Below are 27,383 nucleotides of genomic sequence, written 5' to 3'. Positions count from 1 at the left end.
AGTTTCAAAAAAAAAAATCAAAACAAAATAAAGATGGTACAGAAGTTCACTTAATTTATAACCAATGCAAGTAAAATATCAATAAAAAACTAAGAGAAAATTGAAGTAAAAAAATAATCAAGAATAAAGGTATATTAAATACTGATATATACATATATACATAAAATTATATATGCAAGTAAGTATAATAAAAAAAAAAATAACGAACAGGAAAAATTATTAGAAAAACCAGATATTGAAAAACCGTTAATATAACCGATCCACTATCCTACTTTTAAGAGCAAGTTGGTAATATAAAAAATGAAAAAAAAAAAATAAAATAAAAATTACAGTAAGATAATCAAAGTTTTTTTTCTTCTTATTTTGATATATACCAACAATATACTAGTTATGTATGTACATGTGTTCAAAAATGCATTACTATATGCATTGCATTCCAATATTTTCATTATAGACTACTAGTTTATGTATCAATAATATTTAATATAAAATTATATACAAGCATACATACACATGTACAATATTGTATGTCTGTATAAAATTATATTTATATTCATGTACATATATTAAGTATATGTATTAAAAAAATCTACAGATTATGTTATACTGATCGTTACTTGTTTTTAACAAAAACAACAAAAAACGAAAAATGTTCATCTTGCATTTTTTGATTTTCACGTTTTATTTATTCTCCTTCTTCTTATTGTTATTATTATTATTTTTATGATTCTTCTTATTTATTTTCTTCTATATAAAGTAATATAATATATACCGATATATTTTCTCATATTTTCTGTATGTATGTATATATATATAAATATATATATACATATTATTATTATGTTCATTTATTATATTAAAAGACAAGTTGTGGCATCAAAATAAGGTGCGCAAAATCTAAAATAATAATAATAATGAAAATGGGAAAACAAAAATATGTAGGTACATACATAATTATATTTATGTATATAAGTGTATACAAATATATATATCCACATAAATGGAATGAAAAATAAATGTAAATCTTGTATGTGTGTGTGTATGTTTATTTGTGTGTTGAAGGAAAGCAATAGCACATCTGCTTTTGCTAAAATAGAAAAAAAGTAATACTGATAATAACAAATAATAATAATAAGAATAACAATAAGCATATTTTAGCAGCATAGAAGAGAAGAATAACGCGAGAATAACAATATACATATATTTTATGTATTATCGCGTTATTTACTTACATACGTACGTGTACGTATATATTTTGTACACAAATACGTGTATGCTTATATGAAATCTTTCATTTCATACATGTATGATTATGTTATTCATACATTATTACTATACTTAAATAATACACCATTTTTTATTTAAATATAAATACTTAAATATATAAAATATATTATATTATATTATTTATTAAAATAATATGTATATATATTTTGTTACATACATACATGTGTGTACACATTATGTGATATACACAAATTTATAGTTTGTGAATTAAAATACAATCTAATATGTATGAATAATGGAATCTGGCAACAAAAATGTATTAAATCGAAAAAATGAAATTGATTTGAAAGAGAAGCAGTGAAAAGACTTTTTCCAATTATTGAAAGTACGTATACACATAATTTTAATTGTGTAAAGGAATATAATATTTACATAAAATAATTTAAAATCTAAATCGATTTTGCATAAATAAAATATGTATGTATGGTTGTAGTTTTTATCAGTTAAAATACGGGAAAAAAACCGATACCCACATTGAATTTGTTGAATTAAAGTAAACATTAATATATTATGAATTTACTAATACAACATCATAGTTGTGAAATTAATAAGTAATGTGCTTATTACACTAATAATTTAACTTAATTTAAATTTCTTCATGCAACTGCAGAACAGATGGATTACGTAATCAAAGGAACAAGTTAAAGGCAGAAAAATTAATTAAAAAATTTTTCTCTTCGAACTGGACTCGAACCAGTGACCTACCGCTTTCTAGCTCAGTTTGTAGAGCGTCCACCTAGAAAGCGGTAGGTTTCTATTATACTTAGGTAGATATATTTTTATACTTAAAATTTACCAAAAATTCGATAACCCCAATAAATTTTTTTTTGGTTATATTTTTCTCATTAATAGCGAACATGAATTTAAACTATCGAAATTTGACTCCATTGTGGCAAAAACCCAGTAAAATTAGTTTCAAAATCTCTTTAATTACACAAGACTTTCTCTTTTTTCAAAAACTGTAATAATAATAATCATTGTAAACAGGTACCTATGTGTTACTGAAAAAATTGCAACTTTTGAGATATCGGATTTTTTTTGAAAATTTTTACAAATCTCAATAAGTATGCTACTTTAACATGCAATTGAAATACATTAAAAATTTTCAAATTTTTATTAAGTGTGTCTCCTCAAAAATTACATTTTTTGGAGTTAATAGACTTTTGACATAGGGGTTCGATACTAATTCTATGCTGCTTAAATATACATACGTGTACTAATAATAAAGATTTTTTTTTCCTTCTTATTTAAAACTAAATGTACGTGTAAAAATTTCTATAAATGTCTTTTTTTTTTTACAAGAAGCAGAAAATAAACAAAAAACAAACAAACAATAATAATAAAAAAAGTAAAAAAAAAAACTTTTTTTTAACACACTTGAAGCAAAAAAAAAACTGCTTATAATGGGTATTTTTTTTTTTTTTTAATATTTTCCTCAATCTTTTGAGGATACTTAAGGAAACTAGAGGAGGTATTCGTATGTTTGTATACTTGCTACTCTCGTATAATTGTACAATATATTCAGTACATTTTTTTTAGTTTTGTATATGAATGCACATATGTACATATAATATGCACATACATAGTTATACTTAAAAAATTGTTTTTCGCATATTATAATAAGTACTTACATATAATATGTTTATAAACACATGTAAGTATGTGAACATGTCTACACACATACCACTCTCTAGACATAAAAATTATATTTTTTTTTCTACTTCTTATTTCTTCTCTTTTTGTTTCTTGTTTTTTTTTCTTTCTTTCTTTTTTCTAATAAGAATAATATTCACATCGAATTTAAGAAAAAGCAAAAACAGTATTTGAATAGATCTACATTTATTTAATATCTCAGTGCTGCCTAAAAAATTGATTACCTTAAATATCTTTATATTTTTGAGATAAAATTTTTGATTCTGAAATTTTGCTTGCTCTTCAAGTTCTAGCCACAAAAAATTTACTATTTATTTTTTAAGCTTTCGAATATATCCGTTCGAAATTTGGAATCACATTGCACTGATATATTTATATTAACTCTAATATTGTAAAATGAAATTTACTAAAAAACTCGTTCTCTCTTCAATGTCATATACATATAAAATACAATTGTGTCGTTCTCCAGAAAAAAAAACCACTGGAATTCCTTGCATTTAATGAATTTAACGATTTACTGTTTTCCATCATTTTGCGCCGCGAAATGTCCAAATTCATATAGGATACACATACTATTCATGTGGAATGGGACTGTTCAGAATAAAAGAAAATTACAGCAGCGAATTTAACCGAAGGCGATAATATACTCCGGTTTTTCGACATCATCTGTTTGTATATGTGTGACATTTTTTTAATTATTAGCTTTTGTTCAGTGTTAACAACGGAAATCGTCCATCGTTGCCGTTTCTCACCGAATTGATTCTTTATATTTATATGAGTACATGATAATAAATTTTCGATAACTGTTGAAAGCAGAATAATTTTAAAATTTAAAATTCTAATTTTGTAACAAAATAATTTATCTTCGTTTCAAAATTTCTAGAGGAACCAATTTGATTATCTTTTTTTCTTCAATTTTTGGAATTTTTTCTTCATTCTTGATAAATCAATAAAATTTGGAAATTCGAAAAAATTTAATGCACACTTAACTCTTGATCAATAAATACTCTAAATATACTAAAATTTCTTTCTTATATTTCATTTCTTTTCTTATATTTCAAAAATACAATTAAATAATAGCAAATTGAACTTTATTTTTAAAAAATCTTCTGTGACTATAAACAAAAATCACCCATTTTGAAGATAAATCTTAGCATTTGGCAACAGTTTACATCCTATACATATTTCATATAAGTATACACATCTAGCCACATATACATGTATAATTATTCTAATATGATTTATCAATATATATGCACAAACATTTAAGTCTTAAGCTCATTTAAAATAATAATAAAAAAGTAGAAGGTAAAATTATAATAATGAACTAAGTTTTATGCAAATTTCTTTTTTAATTTTACCTTCTTCTTTTCACATTTTTTCTTTTTGGTTTTTTTTTTATTTTTTTTTTTGACAAAATATAACAACGACCATGAAGGCTCTTTAGAATAATCATACACAAAAATATAAAAAACAAAATGTACCTATCTAGAATGCATAAATTACATGAAATTTTTAGTTACAACAGCCTAAGTATTTGCTATTCTAAACTTATTTTTTAAGCCAAATAAAAATAATGTTGAAGAGACTAAAAGTGAAACGAAAAAAAAAAAAATATTGTATATAAGTACACAAAACTATAAACAGGAAGAGTCATAATATTATCTACCCCGACCCCAGGTTATAATTATTATTGCAATCTCTTCAAAAATTTTGTTTTTATTAAAAAAAAAATGTATTTTTATAATCCGTAAAGAACATAGAGCAAAAACACTTCTTTAAAAGTAAGAAAAAAAAAATCAATATACTCAGTTAATAACCTTTTATTTAATTAACTTATAATAAAAATATAACTACTTATTTATTTTTAATTTCATAAAAATTTCATGATTTTTTTTATATATATATATATATATATATATATATTGGTATTGAATGTTAAATTAAATAAATAAATTATGAGTTTATTAATCGATTTTTCGCTTGTTTGCTGCAACACTGTAATAACTTAAAATTTGCGCATTTGAGAAAAACGAATTTTATAGTTTTTGAATTATTATATTTTTCTCGTCACCCACCCAATTACTTTATAAGCTAGAGAAATTGTGTTTTTTGTCCAAAAAAGAAATATTTTAAGAGCTTATTTCATGTACAAATAACTGAGATATCGCATTTTTTTAGTTATGTCACTGTTACAGCAAGCGGGCGACATGTAAACGTGCTCAACAAAAATTATATTATGTATACAAGAACAAAAATTTAACTAAGTACGTATATACTAATCATTATAGATATACATATATATATATATATATACCTAAGTAATTAAAATTTAAATTTAGAATAACAAGTTAATGGTAATATCTTAAAAATTTCAATAAATTTTTTTTTATTAAAATTTTCTTAAAAAGCCTATACCAATACAAAATACACAAAAAAAAATTTAATTTTTTTTTTTTTCAAGAAAATGATTTCTCTTTTTTTAAGAAAAAATTCTCACAAAAAAAAAAAAAAAATTGTTATCAAAAAATTTATCAATTAGCAGAATGTCACAAAATCGAAAAAAAAAGAGAAAATATTAAAATCAATGAATTATGGTAGATAAATAGAAAAATACAGTCAACCTAAAAATTATTTGTACATGTATAAATTTTTATAAATTTCGATTCTTTTTTATTAATTTATATAATACGGATCTTTAGTGGTTAATGTTAGAGGTTATGCGTCGAGGTTATTACGATATTAGAACAAAATTTTGCTTTACTACAACATCATGTGCCCCGCAAAAACTTAGTGTACCTATGATAAGTTATATTTGTACCTCTAGTAAAATTTTAAAAGTGATTGTAAAAAAAAAATGTTTATCTTTATTTAAAAACAATTGAACTTCTAATTAAAAACTTTAATTTGTGAATTTAAAAAAAAAAAATAAATAATTTTCTCAAATATTTCTGAATTACAAAATTAAAAACATAATAATTGACAATTTTTTACAATTTTACATCGAAAATCTCCTTCGGTCGCTCACTAGTTGGAGGAAAATTATTATTATTTTTTTCGCTTTTTTTGCGCTACAACATGGATGAGTTACCCCTAATATATTACATTAAATTTGTTTAAAGTTTTTGTATTTTAACCAAAATTGCAGCCGATTATTAAAAGCATTATGTTATATTAAAAATTTGCATATGCACAAATAATTTTTGATATGATTGTATTCTAGTTTCCTTCCTCTATTATATTTCTTTATAATTATGGATGGAAAAAAATTAATAGTATAAATTAAAGATTAATATACATAGATAATTATTTGATAAAAAATTAATAAAATAAGAGAATTTTAAATTGTAACAATTAAATGTCTAACTAGATATCGACTAAATTAATAAAATGAAACCTATAAATTTTCAAAAAATCTAAAAAAATCAATAACGTTTTTTTTATAAATCAGGTGAGTAATTAATTACGTGCCTTGGTCTTGAAATCTTAAAATATTTCAATTTATTGTTAAAATTTTCATAATTATTCCCTTAAATCTCACAGAAATAAGAATATTATAATTGCCATTGCCCCAACTAAATTAATAAAGAAAAACACAAAAGAATTAGAGAAACGAGGAGGAATGACCATTAATACTTAGAATGCGATGTCATAAATAAGAATAAAAAAGAAAAACAAAAACATGCCAACAATTTAATATTCTAATTTCTTTTTTTTTTTTTTGCTTAATTAAAATTTTACTAATTATAAAAATAATCAAGAATGACGTGAAAAAATTTGCATACTTATATATTTATACATGCTTAGCAATAACATTTATTATAGCAATAATACTTTATAATATACATTCATACATACTGCCTACATACAGTGTGTGCCTATGTATATACCTATAACGTACAATTTTATAACATTTACGTATAATTATTATAATAAATTTAGAATATATTATTTTGCTTAGGCCTTATGCTAACCAAGAATTTAACTAAATCTACATCACAAAATAATTAGCTATTTATTATACCAGATTTTCAACATTTTATTTAAAACATATTTTTCATCTTAATTTTAAAATTCTAAAAAAAAGAATATTATAATTTTTTAATGTCTAAATTTTTTTTCTGTTTTTTTTTTTCATGTAGAATAAAAATTTAAGAATAAACTTATAATGTGTGTATCTAATAAAACACCTTTAACCAATAAGTAAATAGGTATATATATTATATATATACATATATATAAGTAAAATGTATAACTAAGTAAGTATATATATATATTAAGATATCTTGAAAAATTATTCATATGTATCTAAAAATAATTTACAGGTATCTATACCATAGACACATTGTAGATAAATGGCGGAAGTTAAGAGAAAATTAATATATATATATATATATATATATATATATACCTATATATATAAGAGGAAAAATATATGTATGTACTTACAGAAAATAAAAAAAAAATGAATAAAATCAATAATAACCTAGTTGTTCAAAAAATATTATACAAAAATGGAAAAGAAACTTATAGGAAAAAATTTAATAATAAAATTAAGAATTTTTTTATTACTTCTAGTTTGTTTAATTTTTTTAAGTTAATTGTAATTATGTTTAGGTAGGTATACCTAAGTAGGTAGATGCATTAAATTTATGTATATACCGGCTTTGTAAATTAAAATATGAAAAGTAAAAATTAAATTTATAATTAATTCTTTTACTTAGTAATTGTATTTTTTTTTTTTGTAATTTTGAATTTTATTATAAAGGTAGGCAGAAAAATCACCCACATTTTATATATATTAATAAATACGTATTTGTATATATGTATATATAAATATGATCATATTATACAGAAAATTATTGTTAAAGGCTAAAAATTATAGATAAATTTTATTATGAAGACAACAAAAACTATATTAATATTTTTCTATACTTATCCGTCTATATATACAAGATTTATTATAAAAATTTAAATTATAAATTAATGAATTAAAATAGATATTAATTATAAAAATTTTATTAATTAACAATATTAAAATAGAATTTTTCAATTTCCTATTTTCTTGTCAATCAAAATCCATTTACGCAGATCAAATTTTATTCAAATCAAATAAAATCTATAATTTTTCATTAAACACATTGTCTTTCATTAAACAAAATTCATAAATAAAGTTTGATATCATTCTAAATTCAAGACCTTATGTCTTGAAAAAAAAAATTCATATGTCTTTATAAAAAATTCATAAAATTCTTAAAAATTTTTTTAAACAAATTATTATTTATTATTATTAATATTCTTTAATAAAATTTGTAATATTAATTATTATAGAATAAGAATATTATATTATAAAAATATTAAGAATAGTAAATAAAAGTTACACCCTAATAAATATAATAAGAATATAACAATATATTTTTATTATATAGAAATTTATATACATATTATTATATAGTTATTAAATATATAATAAATAATAATTATATAGGTAATTACTTATATATATATATATAAATTCTTATGCATGTATTTTAAGTTAATATAAGTACTTATATACATATATATAATAATTATATTTCAAAGTTAAATATAGAATATAGGTATAGGGCAAGTACTTATACTCGTATGTATATACATATATACATATATATAATAATGTAGATAGGATAAAGGTGTTGGTTTGTACTTACATTTAAAATTCTAAAAACGATTTATACGAAAAAAAAAAATTTTATTTTTTTTTTTTATTTTTTCTTATTTTTTAGTAAATCCTTGTCTTTTTTAATAATTTTATATTAATAATTATAGTTTTACCGTAAAAATAAATACGATTTAAATTTTCAAATGTTTTTATTTTTTATTATTAATTTTCTTGTGTTTTTTTTTTTATTAATATTTTAATATATAAACATTTTTTTTATTTTCTCATTCAGAATTTTTATTTTTTTTTTGTAATATTATTGTTATTCTTGTTTTTCGACAATATAAACAATATAAAATATATACATATGTATGTATGTATGTATGTAATTTATTTGATCCAAGAGACCCCCTCGACTACTTTTATTTTATTTTTTTCTTTTGTATATATATATAAATATATAAATCTGAAATGTATGTATATATATGTATGTATGTATACAATACAAGCTTTTAATTCTCAAAAAATTTTATTTTAAATGCAAATAATGCAATTTAAATTCCAAAAAGAAAAAAAAAAATTCTTTACTTTTATTCTTACTTTTGTGTTTTCTTTTCTTATCTTTCGGATTTTAGTTAAAAAATAAAAAACTTCACTTTAATTGTTATTTCGCCCTTTTTTTTTCTCTCTGTGATTTTTCAATATTTTGTTTTTATATTTTTTTATTTATATTAGTTATTTTATCCAATGAAAAAATTTATTGAATTTGATAAAATTTTTTTTTTTATGTGTGTATACTTTTTTTTACAATTCACGATTTTTTTCTTGTATTTTCAAAAATTTTTCCTTTTATTTTTATTTATTTTTTTTCTCTGTGTTTTTTTCTTTCAATTAGAATAAAATTTTTATTTTACAAAAAAAATTATTTCGCAAGATGAGAGCCGCTGTCTTAATAATAATAATAAAAAAAAAAATTTTATAATAAAAGCAATTTTTATTTTTTTTTTTTAAAGTTATTTTGCGAGATAAAGATATAACGAAAATATTAAGACCTTAATAGAACGTGTGAGATATAGTCAAGGTTTTATGACTTTAATTTACAAAAAAAAAAAAAATCTTTTATAAAAAAAATTTATCTGCAATCGCGCACTTTCTTTTTTTAATTATTTTTTTTCTTTTTCTTGTTTTTTTTTTTATATATTTTCAATATGTATGTATATATGTATTTCTTTTTATTTTCTAAAATATATTATTCTAAAAAAAACTTCTTTACTCAATCACTGTACGACGAGAAATGCATGCATTAAAAAAAAAAAGAAAGACAGATAGTGGAAAAAAAATTCGATGTGAAAAATTTTCATAAATAAAAATTTGTTTGTGTAAAAATGACATACGACGACGAACGACATCAAAGACCAGAACGGATGGAAAAGGCAACGAAAAATCAAAAAAAAAACATGTTTTTGGCTTTTATGGTTTATTGGGTTAATGTCAATTTTAATTTTTGGTTTATTAATTAGGGTTGTATAAAAAATATGATAGAGTTGTATTAATTTTAGAGATATGTATTTAGTTTCTGTAGTACACATACGATAAAATTTACGATTTATTCTGAGTCTGATGAAAGTTGTATATTTAAATAATGCTTGACGTCAGGCTTCGTGTGACAGCAAAATATATAAATTATTTTTCGAAATTTATACTAATTATAGACGTTGATCAAAATTTTTTTCGAAACTTTTGATCAACGATCAGCTCTATTTTGGTTATATTTTCGTAGCAAATTTTTAAATTTTAACGTAATTCAGTGTGTATTATAGAAAAAAAAAAAATAATAATCGGCCAATTGCGGTTTTCAAAAAACATCCTTTCCTGAATAAAATATTTTATAAAAATTGTATTTGGTTATTATTAAAACATTTTAAAAATTAATTATTGTAAAAAATCAATTTTAATTATGATTGAATTTGTTTGCAAAATCCTTACCAACTTGGGACGGCACATGTGGAAGAACTAATTAAAGTTAAGAAAGATTCCTATTTGCAGCAAATGTCAAAACTACAAAATGAAAAAAACAACAAGGCAAATATTATCAAAGAAGAAACAACTTGCTGCATCAAAAAAGTATTATCTGATGCTATAAAAATTGTTTGAGAACTTTCAAAAAACATCAAACTAAACGTAATGCTTTTGGCAGAATATTAGCAAAAACGTGATGCAACTTTAAACTTAACTTTATATCGACGACCTGAATTGCAAAAACAACCAAAGTAGCAACATAATGTCGCATAGTACATACACACGAAAATTGACAATGTCAAAAAAAAACGGCGATTAAATTAGCGGCTGTAATTTCAATTGATTCTATGTGGTGCCATTTATATTGTGTATTCCATATATATTCTGGAATTTCCTTGTGGAAAATCGTTCTTATTCTATGTTGAAAACAGAAATATTTAAATTTGAATACATATTTAAGCTGAAAACAGAACAAAAGCTAATTTTGCCAGCAAAATCTTAGAATTCATATAGAATACACACATATTTAACTGGGACTACTCAGAATAAAGTAAAGCTTCCGCAGCTAATTTTGTTTAGCGGTTTTTTTTTGCATTATCTGTTTCGTCGCTCTGGTTCTGTTTTTACATTCATATCAACAAGTCCGAAGGAATATATACATATATGTATATATGTATATTCTGGTTTGAATCACACAAATTATGTATACCGTTTCTCTATTCATTTCTTTGGGTAGAAGTTTGATTTCTGTCCAAAAGTATTGACATAAAAAAAAAAAAAAAACAGGTTTTGCTTAATACTTTGGGATTAAATTTATTTTATTACTATAATTTTGAATATTAAATCTTATAAAATATCTTATATTGTGCTTTAAATAGTTATATTATTATTATTATAGGTATTAAATTTTATATAGCGTATAAAAAATTATTAATTATATAATGCTTGTTCTTGTTTATAAACTGCATGGAAAGCATTCCTTATTAAAACATATGGGAAACAGGATTCTAATAAATCCATAGTCAAAAATGGAGATTGTTGAACAATTTCATCTAATAACAAGTAAACAGATTCTCGATTTCTTGTAGCCTCCTTATCTGATTCTTGCCCAAGCCGTAACAATGAAGAACTAGCTAATGCCAAAAATTCTTTCATTCTGTCTTCTATGTCATTTTGCCCACATATAGTAAACAGCGCTCCAAAAATACTGTTTATGGCTGTTGCCATGCAGTGAATATTATTTGAATGAGCGTCCAATGAAGCTCGATAAAACGAACCTTCATTTCTTGCCAATTTCGGTATTGAAACCGCTACAAAAACCATTAACAAGCAGGTAATTAGGTGTTCACCTTCATCAAATTCGGGTTTTTGAGATTTTAAGGTATTAGCCAAAGTTGGATCAACTTTACAAGGTAAACCCGCAGCCGTAGCCATTTCGGATGCTACTTTTATTTGGTCTCCACCTGGCAAATGTTCTTGAAGATCGCGGATAGAACTTAATAAAAACGGAATGCGCTGCTCTAATACATCGACTAATGCTTCATGAACTAAATTTCTGAAACATAAGATCACCCCAATTATTGTCATTCTTTGTAGTACGTTATCGACCTGCTGCAAACGTTTAAAATAATCCTTCATAACTTCTGGCTTGTCAAAGCTTGTTCTCAATGTTATAAGAACATCTTTATTAATAGCAACCAGTCTCTTGAGCTCTTGAACTTGATTAGCGATATGCCACATTAAACTTTCATTTAAAATTTTTATTCCATACGGTCCGACCAGCTCTACTAAAGCTCGCAATTCTTTTAAATCAGAAAATTCTTGAGGATTAAAGGGGACGCAGCCATCTGTAGTAATATGAACAAACGCCTTTTGGTTTTTCGAGAAAACTATATTTCCAGTACTTACACGGCGAAGAAGAGCATCAGAGTACCTAAAAAGTAAAAAGGAAAAACAACTTTATAAAAGTATTTGAAAAGTATTTGATTGAATTATTTTTACCATGAATTATAATGAGCGGCAATGGTTTTTTCTCCATGAGAATCTTGAGACTGGGTTTGTTGCAATAGACAATTATTAAATACTCGAGTTATATCAATGTGAACGTAATTTTCAACAGTTTGTAATACATTCATATAAGCTCGAACTGAAGCTAGTAATTCAGATGGTTTTGCAATTTCCATTGTTTCTGGATTAAACATTACCATTCCCACAAGAGCCCTTGAAAATCGATTTTCTAGATGTTGACATAAATACTCTCTTGGAGCAAATGCAAACTCCCACACATTTACTGTTGGGCAATAGTTAATGGCAAAACAAAGTTCTGTCAATGCCATATGCAGCTTGTCCATTGTAGTTAAATCTTCTCTGGTTTTTCTGTAGCTCTCATCTCCAGGTTTTCTGATGTCATCTATTTGCTTTTTATTTTTATCTTTTTTCTTGCGGGAAGCTTGTACAGAAAGTATTTTAGCACAATGTTTAGGTAACAGAGCATCTGCCATTATTCCCTGTTCTTCACATATTGTTGTTATAATATTTTTCGCTTCTTTAGCCATTTCTTCCAAAAACATATTTACTACAGAGAGAGAACGTTCGCGAATATGATGACGCTCTTCTGGGCACATTTCATGCGTACAATTTTGAAAATGACTGCATATCAGAGGAAAAGCAATTATATAACGGTTTTGTGCTGGAAATTCCAAACACATATGAAACTGATCTTCAAACATTTTACTATAGAAACAAAAAATTGATAGATCTGAAGTTTCAACTAATATTTCGTCCAAATTATCAACAACTCTTGTATGAAATACCATTGAGTCCAATAGTCGTGCCATTTCCACATGTTCAGTGATTTTTATAGCTGCCTTCCCAACACTCATAAACGTTTGAAGTCTGAACCAGTCTAATCTAAATGGTCTGAAGTCAAAAATTTCGTTATCTTCCACTTGTTTCACTGTCAAATTAGAAGATGTATTATATAGGGAGGACAAAATAACACTTTCATCATCTGGGCATATTTGTAGACTTTGCATTCTTTGACCTAAATCAATTGTATCAAAACCAGATAAATATTGCACGTAATATCTTTGCATAACTTGGCTGTACTTGCGAACCAAAGCTCTTAACTCTTCCATATGAAATAAAAGCTCTGGCAGCTGCCGGTCTACTAAATCTTCTGAGGCTTTGCCTTTTCCTTTAGCAAGTGGAGGATTATCATTATGTCTTAGAAGCCATAAAATTTCGTCACGGGCGTAGCATAAACCAATAAATATAACCAAAGCCTTAGGACCCAAAAGACCTATAAAAAACATTAGTCATAACAAGTGCCACTTTTTTTAAATATAACATTTACCTGGCTGATCAGTTAAAATTATTGCTAATTCTTTTAAAGCTGTTCTTAAAAACTTTCTCCTTTCTCTATGAATTAAAGAAGCCTTCTGTATAGCTATATTATGAGCTTCTTTTACTTCAGATATTCTTTTCCCATAACCCTTTATACCATCAAAAGTGTTATGTATATACTGATGAATATGAATTACTTCATCACGAAATAGGGCTATAACCCAGTTACATTCTAAAGCTGATAGCCACATTTTTGTAATTTCTGGTAATTGGCCAAGCATTTGATGATTTAACAATAAACCGAATATTATCCATCTATCTAAACTTTCCAGTGAAATGTATTCACAAGACATTATATCAGTTTTAGTTGCTTTTAATAATGTTGCAGGATTTCCAACTAAGCTTAGCTTTTGCGTATCTCTCCATTTATCCGCTGTCAAATTTCTAAAAGGATGTACTGCCAGCAATGATTTAATAGCATTCGATAAAAGGCGTTGATGCGGAATAAATTCTTCAGAAAGCTTTTTCAATGGGACATCATAATCAATTATCATTTGTCCAAGACGTGGAAAACTTTGATCTGTTTGATTATTTTGTAACTCATATGCTGCATTAAAAAGCCCTAAGACTGCTTTACGATCTTCAACTCTTGATAACAGAATCATTAAAGATACATAAGTAACAACTAAATCTAAATAATTTTTAGTCAACTCATAATTTAAAGTCAAATCCAAATGAATTTGGCAAGCATCCATTGTTGTAAGCAATTCACAAACATTATCCTTAAAATCTAATAGGTCTACAAATGTATAATAATACAATGACAGCGATTTGATGATTTCATTCTTTATATTAGTAATCGCACTCAATCCCTTTACATCAACATTGGGGAATTTTTTAATTATAAATTTTATTGAAGATTCCAATGTTTTCTCGGATAAAAATCCTGGTTTAGATTTTGTATCTCCGCAAGCTTTTTTAATATTATATATTCTAGTTAATATACCAACACCTCGATCATTTAATATTATAAGTTTTTCAGCAATTTTTTGCTGATTGGGGTTTATTGATCTGGCCATCATTACATCAAAATAATAATTTTATTTTTTTATATTCTGGTACCACAAAATATTATATGAAATGTCAGAATGTTACTTATTTTTATTTTAACTGAAACCTTTATTTTATAATTTTATTTACTTTTTTCTTATTTGTTTATAATAATTATAAATATTTTGAAAATTAAAATTTTAATTTATAATTTCACGCCCATTGTAGAAAAATATTATTTCAATTCAACACGAAAACTGACATAAAATTCATCTAAAAAATCACCAATAAATAAATGTGGTGAATAAATTAATAAATGAAAGCATGTTTATATGAACTTTTATATAATTTGTTTGAAGAAATTTTTCAAATAAAATAATTAAAATATAAAATTGCGCAAATTCTAAATTTAATTTGTTTTATAAAATTTTCAAAATATAATTATGTATATTGATTTTCACCATCATCTATCATGTTATTACACCTGCTCCAGTAGAGGTTTTTATTTAGAAAATTTCATTTATTCGCTTTTGTTTGTACTAAATTTGCGAGTAACGAGATTTGTTAAATTTACCCAAGTCATTAAAGAGCCTTAAAAAGATTATTACGTAATCCTCAAAACGAATTCAACTGCCGACAATAAAAAACCTAAATTACTATTTTTCTGCTGACGCTCTCGTCATCATCTGTGTGTAACATCACATCACATGCAAAATATTTAACAACTAATTTTACCGTTCTCCTCCTGTTAACAACGGAAATCATCCGCCGTTTACCACTTTGGTTCAATTTTTACAATTAAAATAGTTGAATTCAAATTCAACATGACTACTTGACATAAATAACATGTAAACAGTTTAAGTTTTAACTGTTTTGCAGAAGTGTAAAATAAAATAAAATTTTTATGCAACGTATCCAATTGTCATTATCAGCTGTTTATTGTTTTCAAAAATATCTATTGTAAAATTCTAGGCACAATACAATAGTGATTTGATTGAAATCGTGGGTATTTTTAAGAAGAACATAAAAAAATGATCAAAATCATTGATATTGTTGTGTAAATATTTCGGGATAAAAAAAAAATTATGAACAAATCTGATTTATTATTGAACGAAATGAATTCAGTATTTTCCAAATAAAAAAGAAAACTAGAAAAAATTTTAATATTTATTTTTTGAATTAGAATTATGAAACGAAATATTTTAAAAAGCAGCGTTCAACATGCTTATTTTAGCATTATTTTTCAGGTATGTCTTTTATTTTTATTTATGTTGATTTTTCTTATTATAAAAAAACAATTTCAATTTTATATGCCTATAAATTATATAAAATACCAGACCAATCCTAGACTCACATTATAATAGACACGTAATGGGTACATAATGTTCTTAAAATAGTACGCAATTTTATCTCCAATTGATCAACTCTCATAATTAGAGTATTATTATGCTTTAGTTTTGTTTTTGACTATACCTAAATTATACCCAACACAAATTTAATCAATCATTTTCTTTTATATATGATAAAATACAGAGATAATAAGGAACATGGAAAAATTGTATTTCGATGAACCAAAACAAGTGTCTATGAAATAAGCAACTAAAAATAGAATTAAACAATAAGAACTAAAAATTTTTTTTTTTTGGATGACAAAATTAAAAAAAAGTTCAAAATTTCTCAATGTAATTGACGGATTATGTATATACATATTAATATGATTATGTTATCCTTGAGATTATTATGAGGATATAACTAACATACGCGTTCACTTAACCAATAATTTGAAATTTTAATATTTTTAGATTTTTGTTTATATATGTAGTTTTTTCCTTATTTCAATATTTGAATTTAATTGTACATTTTTAGTAGTGATTTGTCATTTCAAATAATATTTAATTTAAAAAATCATATCGGAAGTGAAATATTTAGTATAGTTTTATTTATATTTATTAAGTTATAAACAAAACAAAGTTATGAAAAGAAAATAAAGATCAAGGCAACATTGTTGCTAAACAATATTGGAGGATATTTGACATAACAAAGAAAAAAATATTTGTAATGTCACGGAAAGGCTTAAAATAAATGCAATGACACTTTAGCAATTGACAATAAACAAAATTTTACAAGTCAAATTGAATTGGAAAATTAAATATACTTTTTTGGCATAGTTACCTTTAATCGAAGACTTTAATAAAATTAAAATGTATAATATCAAAGAGAAGGGAACTTATTAAAATTGATAAAAAAATAAATTTGGAAACTTGTAAGTCAATACTATTTTTCGTAAAATAATTTTTGAATTAAAATTTTATTTTATTCTTTATACTATGTAATTTTAGATAAAATACATCTATATATACTTATGCCTTTAATCTGTCAAATATTCGTTTATTATTGGAGTATAAAATATAAACAATTCAAATAAATAAATTAAGTAGAATCGAATTAGTAAAATAAAACTCTGACAAAAAAAAAAAAATTAACGTAATGGAAAAATCAGAGACACAAGTGACTACAACAAATCCAAGAAGAAAAATTTTATCTATGGCAGTATCAAGTATATTATTAGAAAAAGGATTTGATAGCGTTGATAAAATCTGTTTAGAAACATTAACAGAAATTATACAATCTTTTATAATTGAATTAGGTCAATCTTCGAGAAATTATTGTGAATTATCTGGTAGAACTGTACCAGTTATTGGAGATGTAGTATTAGCTTTAATTAATATGGGGATTTCAATGCAAGGTTTTGATGCATTCGCAACAAGAAGTAATCGTTTAATTATAACTCCACCACAACAAGTACAAGCACAAAAACAATTAAATTTATTACAAGCTGGTACAAAATGCTCTCATCCATCGCATATACCAAATTTTTTACCAGTTCTACCAGATCCGCATGCATATGTTAGAACACCAACGCATAAGCAACCCGTTACAGAATATGAAGCAATTAGAGAAAAGGCAGCAAATCAAAAACGTGATGTTGAAAAAGCATTAACAAAATTTCTTTCTAAAACAAGTGAAGTTCATACATTATTCGATACAGAAGATAATTTATTTCCTTTAATTGCTTGTAAATCATCATTTCCACCATATTTAGCAGCATTAAATCCAACTGATCAAGTTTTTGATTTTGAAGAATTAGAATATCATTATCAAGTTGCAAATAGAACTGAAGATGCCAAAGATAATGAAAATGAAAGCGGAAATGAAGAAGAAAATGAAGAAAAGGGTGAAAAAGAAATAAAAATAGAACCCGAACAACAAATAAAACCGAATTCATCTACAAATAATGCCATTTTAAATAATCCTAACATAGATAATCCTTATTTACGTGCAGCAACATTACCTAAAAAAGCAAAAACTTCAAATCCGTTAAATGTATAATGAACTTGACAAGAATTACATGTTATATTTCTTTTAAATAAATTCAATTTTAAAATTTTTCAATTCAAAAAATTTGTTTTATTTTTAACTAAAATGCTTTAACTCCGAATTTCTTTTATAATCATTTGTCAGAATCAAAATTTTATATTTAGTTTTACCATTTTTATAAAATTTTATTCATAATTTGTATTTATTTTTGTAGATTCTATGTAGAATCATCACGTTTGGTATCAATGCTTTCATAGTACGTAGTGTAGGCCGAGAAGTTCTCGGTATAATGAATGTTAGACTTCTTTTACTTGAAAGTACTCTGTTATTTTTATCACGTGAAGCAATTTCGAGAGCTGTATTAAGCGTTTCGACTCAGCATAAGGGGAGATGTAATTGGCCCCAAATTATAAATCAAGTTTGGTTAACGTAATTATAACGTTTATAATAATCATATTTTATTAGTTAAAATGTTAACTTTTTTTTTTCGTTTTATTTTAGCGTTCCTATTTGCTTTATCTTATCCATTCCATGTCTATACATTTGGCTAGCAATATTATCACCTGTTGAAGATTCTCTTTGGGAACAATATAAATTTGGATGTTATTCGATGGCTATATCCTGTATTGTAGAATTATTTGCAGAAGCCCCAGTATTTGTAGCAAAAGTGTTTTGTTTTGTAAAATTAAAAATTGCAATGGATACTTTACATATATTTATTCGCTCAATAGTATTTTTGACGATTGTCTTTCATGACAAAGAAATTTGTATATACGCTTTTGCAATAGCACAGTTTTGTAGTGCTTCATTTATTGTAGTAGGATTTTACAGTAGCATGCATTATTATATAAAGAATGAGCAAGCAAATAATTTAGACAATGGCGATAAAAAGCGAAGAAATTTATCAGATTTTGAAAGTTTTCCATTTAAAAATATTATTGAAATGATACCTGGATATTTACCTAACGATGTAAAGAATCTTTAATATTCGTATATTAATTCAATATTAATTTATTTTTATTTTATTTTCTAGGAAAAGAAATTTAATACTGAATTGCAGGTATTAACATTAAGTTTTGTAAAACAGGGTGTATTTAAGCAGATTTTAACGGAAGGTGAAAAATATGTGATGTCAATTAGTCCAGTACTATCTTTTTCAGAACAAGCCACTTATGATGTTGTAAATAATTTAGGAAGTTTAGCAGCTAGATTCATTTTTCGTCCAATAGAAGATAGCAGTTACTTTTACTTTACACAAACAATTTCAAGGGATCTCAGCTTAATTAGACAAGACAAGGTAAGTTTTAATCGAAGATATTTCCATTATTTTGAAGATTTAAGAATAAATTGAGTAGCATAAATTTGAAGGCATTACAATATTTTGTAACTTTTATTTTACTTAAAAAAACCTTTTATTTTAATCTTGAATTTAAAAACAAAAGAAAAGCTCATTCGTTCGCCTTGATAATCTTAAATTAACACATAATGTCGGTTATTTATTTATTATATTTTTGGTAAGGTTGATTGCAAAACAACAAAATGAAACATCGGATTATAGGCGAAACTTAATTATTTATTTTTTATAAACTATAATTATTACAATGTCTTTTTTATAAATAAAATATTCAAAATATCTTTTCTCAGTCCAGCTTTTATACGAACGTTATAACATACAACACATTATTATTAATTCTACAAACTCGAATATTTAGAGCGTACATTAAAATATTTGAGAACATTACGACTTATAAATATATTTGGTTATAAATTATTTACTAAAATGTAGACAAGGTACAAACATATAAATTAAAATATACACATAAATCTTAGGAATGTTAAATATCAATGTTGATTTGAGTTTATGATAAATGGCAAATAAAAATTTTTGGCGTGGAATCAAAAAACAAAAAAAAAATCTAACGTAGAACATAGCATGAAAACTTTCCTTTATATAAGCTTATCAATAATTTTTTTATAACATAATTAAGCGTATCCTTCTACAGATACATGCTGCCATTGTCCTGGAATACCAATATGCCAGCCAGCTCCAGCTGGATTATCTTTGGTAATACCAGATCTTTTACAAATTGCTCCACTTAATGATGTTGCCCAAACTTCATCACCAACTGAAACACATTTAAATCCCACACATCCTTCTGTATGCGGTGGATCACCAGCTATATTTGGTAGCACTTGCCAATGTGTACCTTCAGGGAATGTTGTGTTTATTTCTTTTCTCACAGCTAATTTACCTTTTGAATCAACGGCCCATACTCCTTTAATGCCGATTGCAACTTGTTTAAATGACAAATCATTAGCACTTTTAACAACTTGCCACGCATCGCCTTGTATGTTATCCGATGTTATACCGTAACGATAGAATACGGAGCCGTTCTGGCCAACAGCCCAAACATTATTTTCAAAACTTCCTATAGAAATTAGTGGCGGATCACTTGATACATGTTCCCATGAATAGCCACCAGGGTTTGATGGTGATACGCCTTTTCGTATTAAAACATCACCATTGGTTGCAACTGCCCAAACCATTAACAATGCATCTACTTCTTCAGAATCATCTTCATTTTTGGACATTGATATTGAAACATCAACAATTTTTGAGTTACCTATTTCTTGCCAGGGCCCTGTTGTGGTCAAGCGACATTTCCTAAACCATCGGCGTCTTCTTACATAGTCAGTAAATTGTTTTGTACCATGATAAGATGCTGGAAAATCAACTGCATATTGCCAGCCATCACGATCAACGCCACCTGGAGTTTGAAAATCAACTAACCAATCGGATATCCATTGCCAGTGCATAGACAACAACTTTGTGTGTTCTTTGCTGCGTTTATGACGTCCTGTTATATCACTCCACATATGACGATCGGTAGGTAAACCTGTTGTAGTATATCCACTTAAAGGATTCCATCTCTGGTTCTCATATATGTAGTAATTTAAAGCATCTGCCATTGGATTAATTTTACCAGTGCAGGCCTCTAGACCTTTTAAAAATTGACCACCCCAGCCGCCAGTGTAGTACCATGCCGTATTATCAGATCCAATACCCCAAACAACTCCTGTTTTAGAACTATAAACCTTTTTCAAATGACCACCAATTTGCCTCCAAAATATGTCGCGAACTGGTATAATTATACGAGGACTTCGGTACGAAATATTAAAGAGTTTAATACGGCCGCTTACATATAAACAAGTTACAGCTTCGGGGTCCATACGATGTTTGAAATCTGCAAATGGTTTATTATTTACTTCTATGATATATCCTTGAATAGTTGAGCGAATTATTAATGTAAAACTACTGCCCGGTGAAAATACTACGTTTTTATATTGCAATTCTGTCATCCATTCTGAATTCTCCATCGAATTGAGAATAATAGACTTTTCGTTAAAACGCGGATTAATATGCATGGCAATAACCCTCAGCTTTTCAACTTTATGCCGAAATTTTATATTTGGGTGACTTTGTAAATCGAATCGGATTTGATCTGCATCTTCAGATATAAAGCCACTAATTTCAAGTTCGGTACCTGGTGACATACCGTTGTGCAAAATGTTGTAGTATGGTGTCTCTGTTGCTGATAAATCAATTTTTTCGGTATAACATTTATTTTCAGTATCAAATTGAGTCGATTTGAGACCAACAGCATCAAATACAAATATTTCACCCAGATTACTAGTAACCCAAATTGCGTCGTTTGAAGGTTTTCCTAAAGTTTCATTAATTTGACAACACACAGATGTTAAATGGGAGAGCCAGTCTTCCATTTCCAATTCACCGGCGAAAAGTAATTTAACAGGCGAGAAACCAGTTGGCAACCTCGGAGCATGAATAGCAATTTTTGGCGAGCCAGGCTCACTGCATGTTTGCACACATGTAATTTCTGAAAGCGAAAATTGCATTTTAGTTGTAAAACCATCTGGACTTAAAATTGTGAATGTTCCAGAGTCCTGTTCTCTATTCGTCGAAGAAACCCATTCTAATTCTATTAGGCATTCCTCGAAAGTTCCACCAGGTTTTTGTGCTCTAGCTTCTCCAGATTTTATCCAGGAGGACATTTCTATTGCTTTTTGACATCGTTTTAAATTCAAACCATCAACAGTTTTGGAAAGTGTTTTTAATCGTTCAAGAATACTAATCCGCCATTCTTTTTTCAACTCTTCCTGATTATCTGAACTAAGATGGTCATTAAACCAATTTGGCAGATTTAGTGGGTCAATTTCCACTGCCCCAGCCGAACAACCAATCCAGACTATATCACATTCAGTAAAATATTGGGATCCTGACACATCATCGTCAGCAAAAACATCAGTATCTCTTGAATTTTCAGGATCAAATACTGCCAAATCAGTTTCTGGATGTGCTTCGGCACCGACAATTGAACCAACACTTCGTACAGGTGACCAAGCTCTTGGGTTTTTCAATTTAATTTCGTAATGCATTTTTGAAATATCTTTGACATCTGCGGCGGGTGCACTAGATGAATGTTGACTAGATTCTCGAATATGCGGTTGATGTATGCCGGATTTATGATCCGTTAAACTTCCAGCAGAATATTCACTAACTCCTCGCCACAACTCTGGTTTGTTGCGTTGTTGAGCAGGTAATTCACTTGGGGCGCTATTAAGTCCCTCAATCACTTGAGGCTCCTCCACTTGTGCTTTTTCTTTAAATAATTTACATAAACTTCCAGGTTTGGAACCTGATGAAGCACTGCCACTCTTTCTTGATAAAAGACTAACAGTAGATGAAGTACGGCTCATTTGCATAGGACATTGAATTAAACGCCATTTTTTTCCAGTTAAATCCGATTTACTTACGCCTGAACGAAAATATAATGCCCTATCTTCAGAGCCTATTGCTAAAACTTGATCATTATGAGCCACCGACACCATTGATATATTACCAACCATTTCAACCCAGTTGTTACCAATAGCAGCATCTTCACTTATACTGGCTGCTTCACCTTTAACTCCACGTCGGAACCAAACATGTTGATCATTAGTAACACACCAAACTGAATCTGTACCTACCGATAGCTGAATAATTTTAAGTCCATTTCCCGGTGGTTTGACTTCTAACCAGCTTTCTCCATGCAGTCTGTCTTTGGATACACCAGAACGAACTAAAGCTCGACCATTTGCTAAAGTTGCCCAAACTAAGCCAGTTGCGCCTACACTAATTTGAACTACATCATTTCCTGGTTGTGTACTTATTGCAGTCCATCTTAAGCCTTCAGGTGATGTAGTACTGACCCCTGAACGAAACATAACTCTGCCGTGCGATGTTACTGCCCATACAACTAAAGTTCCTGTAGGTGCAGCTGGTATATTTTTTCCACCAACAGCAACATCCATAAAAGGTTCTTCAGTAGGGTCTTTGTGCAAAGGTGCAACTGCACACCATGAATTTAAAGCAACATATCGTCTGAATCTTACCCACTTACGTCTTCTAACGTATGTATTCCATGCTTTTTTAGTTTGATAAGTAGCAGGAAAATCTAAGGCATAAGTCCAACCATCATGGTCAAGAGATTGACCATCTAAATTAAGATCTAACTGCCAATCACCTTCCCACTGCCATGCCATTGATGGTAATCTAATTTTGTCAAAATTACGATCAGTAGTTCCATCAATAGAAGAAAATTTATATCGATCGGTTGGTAATAACTTCTTTGAAAATCCTTCGATAGGGAACCACCTTTCATTTTCATAACTTTCTTCTTTGACACGTATTGGTACATCTAAACCATGAACATGAACGTATACTTGTCGATCACCACCTATTGCCCACATAAAATTATGGATGGCTGATACTTTTTTAAATTCGAAACCTAGATATTGAAATTCTCGCCATGCTGAAGAATACGTGGATAAAGTATAAACTCGTCCTTCATTATTAATCGCATAAAGCACAGTACTTGGCATTTTTGAGAACTGGTAGATCGTGGCAAGTAGTTACCTTGAAAATCGTTTTCCAGAAGTCTAATTGTTACTGCATGGCAATGTAATTTAAATAACTGCAAACGAAATATTTAAGTAAAATATTTATTAAATTTTAGAATTTTTGCTCACTCCGCAGCTCTACCAAATCATGAATATGAAATCACTTTTTATTTTCCTATTTTTTTGTTTATTTGTCTCCTTTCTGTCTGTCTTACAATAGCAGCAATTTTTCTTAGGAATTTCTAAGCAACAAAGAGTATTAGAATATGGCAATAAATTATGTTTAGAAACATATGTTTATATACATATTTAAGTTGGATATGTTGATTCAACAACCTGTTGATATTATTTTGCCTAAATATTAATTTTGTAGTCTGAAAGTACCTTGAAATAAAAAGATAAAGGAAGTGGAGTTACCAAAGTCTTAAATTTGAAAAGCTCTTAAGTTCTTTAAATTTTAATTACTGAACTTGCATCCCCTCTGCAAAAAAGTAATTTAACCTTACTAAAAAAAACTTAAACTTAAAATTAAATTTATTATTTTTTATTTTGTTTCTTTTAGGAAAAAGTAAATGAAACTGGATTTGTACTTAAAACATTATTTATGATAATTACATCTGTTGGAATAATAATATTTGTTTTTGGACAATATTATTCTGGCATAGCACTATATTTATATGGTGGTGCTGATTTCGTATCTGATGGGCTGTCAGAAAAACTTTTGCGATGGCATTGTTTAGCTATTTTGTTTTTAGCTGTTAACGGAATAAGTGAAGCATTCATGTTTGCCACGAATTCTAGCATTGAAATTGACAAATATAATGTATATATGGCTGGCTTTTCAATTGTATTTCTTTTATCTTCTTATTTACTGACTAATATGTTGGGCCCCGTTGGATTTATCGTAGCTAATTGTGCTAATATGTTTTGCCGCATATGCTATAGGTAACATATAAAAATTATTGCAAACATAAAATATTAACACATTTATATTGTTTTGTAAATAATTAACAGCGTTAGATATATTAATAAAAAATTTGAACCAGTATCAATAAGACCATTTGATGGATTTTATCCAGGAAAAATGTTTTCATGTTCCCTTATTGTAGCTGTTGTAATATGTTTTATGTTCCAGGTAATTATTTCATAATCTACCAGGACCAGGCAGGCATACAGTTTTTAGATTGACAAGTGCGCATGCAAATGCATTTTCATATGCAATTAAGTAATCAAATAATTTGTAATTTTTTACCAAATGATCGAAATTTGGTGATTCCATATAGTTTAGTTGCTTATTTGATTTGCAATCATACTTCAATCGCAAAAACTTAAAATTGCATACCTGCCAGGGCCCTTAAAATATTGTAGGCATGTTTCCTAAAATTTTATTTTCAAAAAATATATGTATGTATGTATGTATGTAGTATATAATTAAATTTCATACTATTTAGTTATTAGAAATTTCGTAATGTTTGCTTTTATTTGCAGGTATCTCACACAACTAATATTTTACTTAATTTATTTGTTGGAGCCTGCTGTTTCATAATATGCTTATTTAGTTGGACATTAGAAAATAAGACATTAATAAAGACGTTATTAAATAAATACGCAGAGAAACGTGAACTACAAAGACGCATGAGTATGACTACTGAAACCAAAGATAATCATCACACAAAAGTAGAATAAAAATTTCTTAAATTTGTTTTTTTTTTTAATAAACAGAAAAAATTTGTTTTACTATACATCCTTTATACAATATTAATGTAAATAGTGTTTTTCTTACCTAAATATGTAAAATTAATTTATGAGCTTAAATAAATAGAAAAAGGAATTCCAATAAAATCATTATAAATTTTCAAACATAATTTTAGTTCATTTATTACAAAAAGAATTTCTTTAGTTCAATATTAAAATAAGTTAGAAAATTAAGATTGTAATACTCTTTGTAATTTAATTAGTTTCCTAATTAATTTCATTCAACATTCACTCTACAATAATTATTACACAGTAATATATAAATTTCGCGGTGACGCATTCCGTTTTTCTTACAGATATCTTATTACTTAGTATTTAAAATAAAATTTGTGTAATGATTGAGCTTAGAACATAAATAAAAAGCTTCGAAAAATCGTAGAAATTTTTGTTGAATATTCAAAAGTAAAAAAAAACGTTCTGAGCAAGCGTATCGCGTTGTGATACAATTGTGTTTTACACCGAAATACTAATTATGTATGTAAAATGTTGGTGGCAGGATTTCATTATTATCTAAAAACGAAAGTAGCGAAGTTTTAATGCACTTCAAAATTTTGCATAGTGAGAAAAACAACAACGACTTAATATGCTGCTAAGGCGTATGTTTTGACAGCAACATTTACCTACATTGAAGCGTAAATTTTTTTTACATTTGTCAAAATATTAATTGCATATTTGCTTCATGATTATGTTTATGCCTTCCGAACACGGAACGACAAAATCAACAGTTTAGTATATTGCATAATATAATATCACACATCTAATATGGAAACAGATGATATAAAAAAAACGCCAGCTGTAAAATAGAATTAACGGTAAAATTCGCGGCGATAATTTCGCTTCATTCTTTGCAGTCCCATTTATATAGATATGTATTTTATGTGAATTTGATATTTCGCCATGAAAAATCGATCTCTTTTTCTATTTTGCAATTAAAGGAGAAACTTATATAATATATTAATTTATGCTATCATTTATCAGCATAAAATGTACTAAATATGTAAATATCGTACTAAATTTTTTCTTCACTGTAAACACTACATTTTCATAATATGTATATAATGTACAATTGTACTGTACATAGTAAAATATCAAAAGAAAATTAAAGGTGATTTCACATTGAAATTTTTTATTCTAAATAAACAAACACTAAAATAGAATGGAAACGGAATAAAAATAAAAGAAATATAAAAAAAAATTTGTATTTTAAAGATTTTCGAAGGTAATGAGCTAAAAAGAGAAAAAGAAAAGTTCTCATTTATTTTGAGTATTAAAATGAAAATTTCCGTTTTTAAAT

General features: G+C 26.5%; 5 protein-coding genes across 14 annotated transcripts in view; 2 read left to right on the top strand and 3 right to left on the bottom strand.

Moving 5' to 3' along the window:
- LOC129609170 (poly(rC)-binding protein 3) overlaps window positions 1-9,874 on the bottom strand; it is a 121,074-nt gene extending 111,200 nt beyond the window's left edge. For 8 of the 10 annotated variants that reach the window (XR_008696934.1, XM_055521089.1, XM_055521090.1 and 5 more), the window contains exon 1: window positions 8,631-9,874. The gene's annotated coding sequence lies outside the window, so the exon portion shown is untranslated. The remainder of the gene's footprint in view (window positions 1-8,630) is intronic. The other 2 variants (XM_055521084.1, XM_055521085.1) reach the window with 2 other exon arrangements.
- Window positions 9,875-11,387: 1,513 nt separating this feature from the next.
- On the bottom strand, window positions 11,388-15,207 carry LOC129609325 (membrane-associated protein Hem). Its single transcript, XM_055521290.1, has 3 exons — window positions 13,956-15,207; window positions 12,602-13,901; window positions 11,388-12,533 (listed from the first exon to the last, which is right to left on the bottom strand). The coding sequence occupies exons 1-3, from the start codon at window positions 15,025-15,027 to the stop codon at window positions 11,531-11,533; spliced, it is 3,375 nt and encodes a 1,124-aa protein (XP_055377265.1). The 5' UTR covers window positions 15,028-15,207; the 3' UTR covers window positions 11,388-11,530.
- An 896-nt stretch (window positions 15,208-16,103) lies between these two features.
- On the top strand, window positions 16,104-26,199 carry LOC129608975 (protein RFT1 homolog). The gene is made up of 7 exons (XM_055520781.1): window positions 16,104-16,242; window positions 18,588-18,802; window positions 18,875-19,343; window positions 19,407-19,670; window positions 24,897-25,279; window positions 25,349-25,469; window positions 25,823-26,199. Exons 1-7 carry the CDS (start codon window positions 16,183-16,185, stop codon window positions 26,018-26,020), a joined length of 1,710 nt encoding a protein of 569 aa, XP_055376756.1. The 5' UTR covers window positions 16,104-16,182; the 3' UTR covers window positions 26,021-26,199.
- On the top strand, window positions 16,964-18,473 carry LOC129608977 (transcription initiation factor TFIID subunit 8). The gene is made up of 2 exons (XM_055520782.1): window positions 16,964-17,258; window positions 17,335-18,473. Exon 2 carries the CDS (start codon window positions 17,483-17,485, stop codon window positions 18,383-18,385), a length of 903 nt encoding a protein of 300 aa, XP_055376757.1. The 5' UTR covers window positions 16,964-17,258; window positions 17,335-17,482; the 3' UTR covers window positions 18,386-18,473.
- LOC129608974 (tectonin beta-propeller repeat-containing protein) lies at window positions 19,932-24,562 on the bottom strand. The gene is made up of 2 exons (XM_055520780.1): window positions 24,464-24,562; window positions 19,932-24,408 (listed from the first exon to the last, which is right to left on the bottom strand). The coding sequence occupies exon 2, from the start codon at window positions 24,314-24,316 to the stop codon at window positions 20,357-20,359; it is 3,960 nt and encodes a 1,319-aa protein (XP_055376755.1). The 5' UTR covers window positions 24,317-24,408; window positions 24,464-24,562; the 3' UTR covers window positions 19,932-20,356.
- Window positions 26,200-27,383: the final 1,184 nt, after the last annotated feature.

Source organism: Condylostylus longicornis, unplaced genomic scaffold (genome assembly GCF_029603195.1).
Source record: "Condylostylus longicornis isolate FDR11 unplaced genomic scaffold, ASM2960319v2 ptg000038l, whole genome shotgun sequence".
Taxonomy (NCBI): domain Eukaryota; kingdom Metazoa; phylum Arthropoda; class Insecta; order Diptera; family Dolichopodidae; genus Condylostylus; species Condylostylus longicornis.
This window is presented reverse-complemented; position numbering and strand designations above follow the sequence as displayed.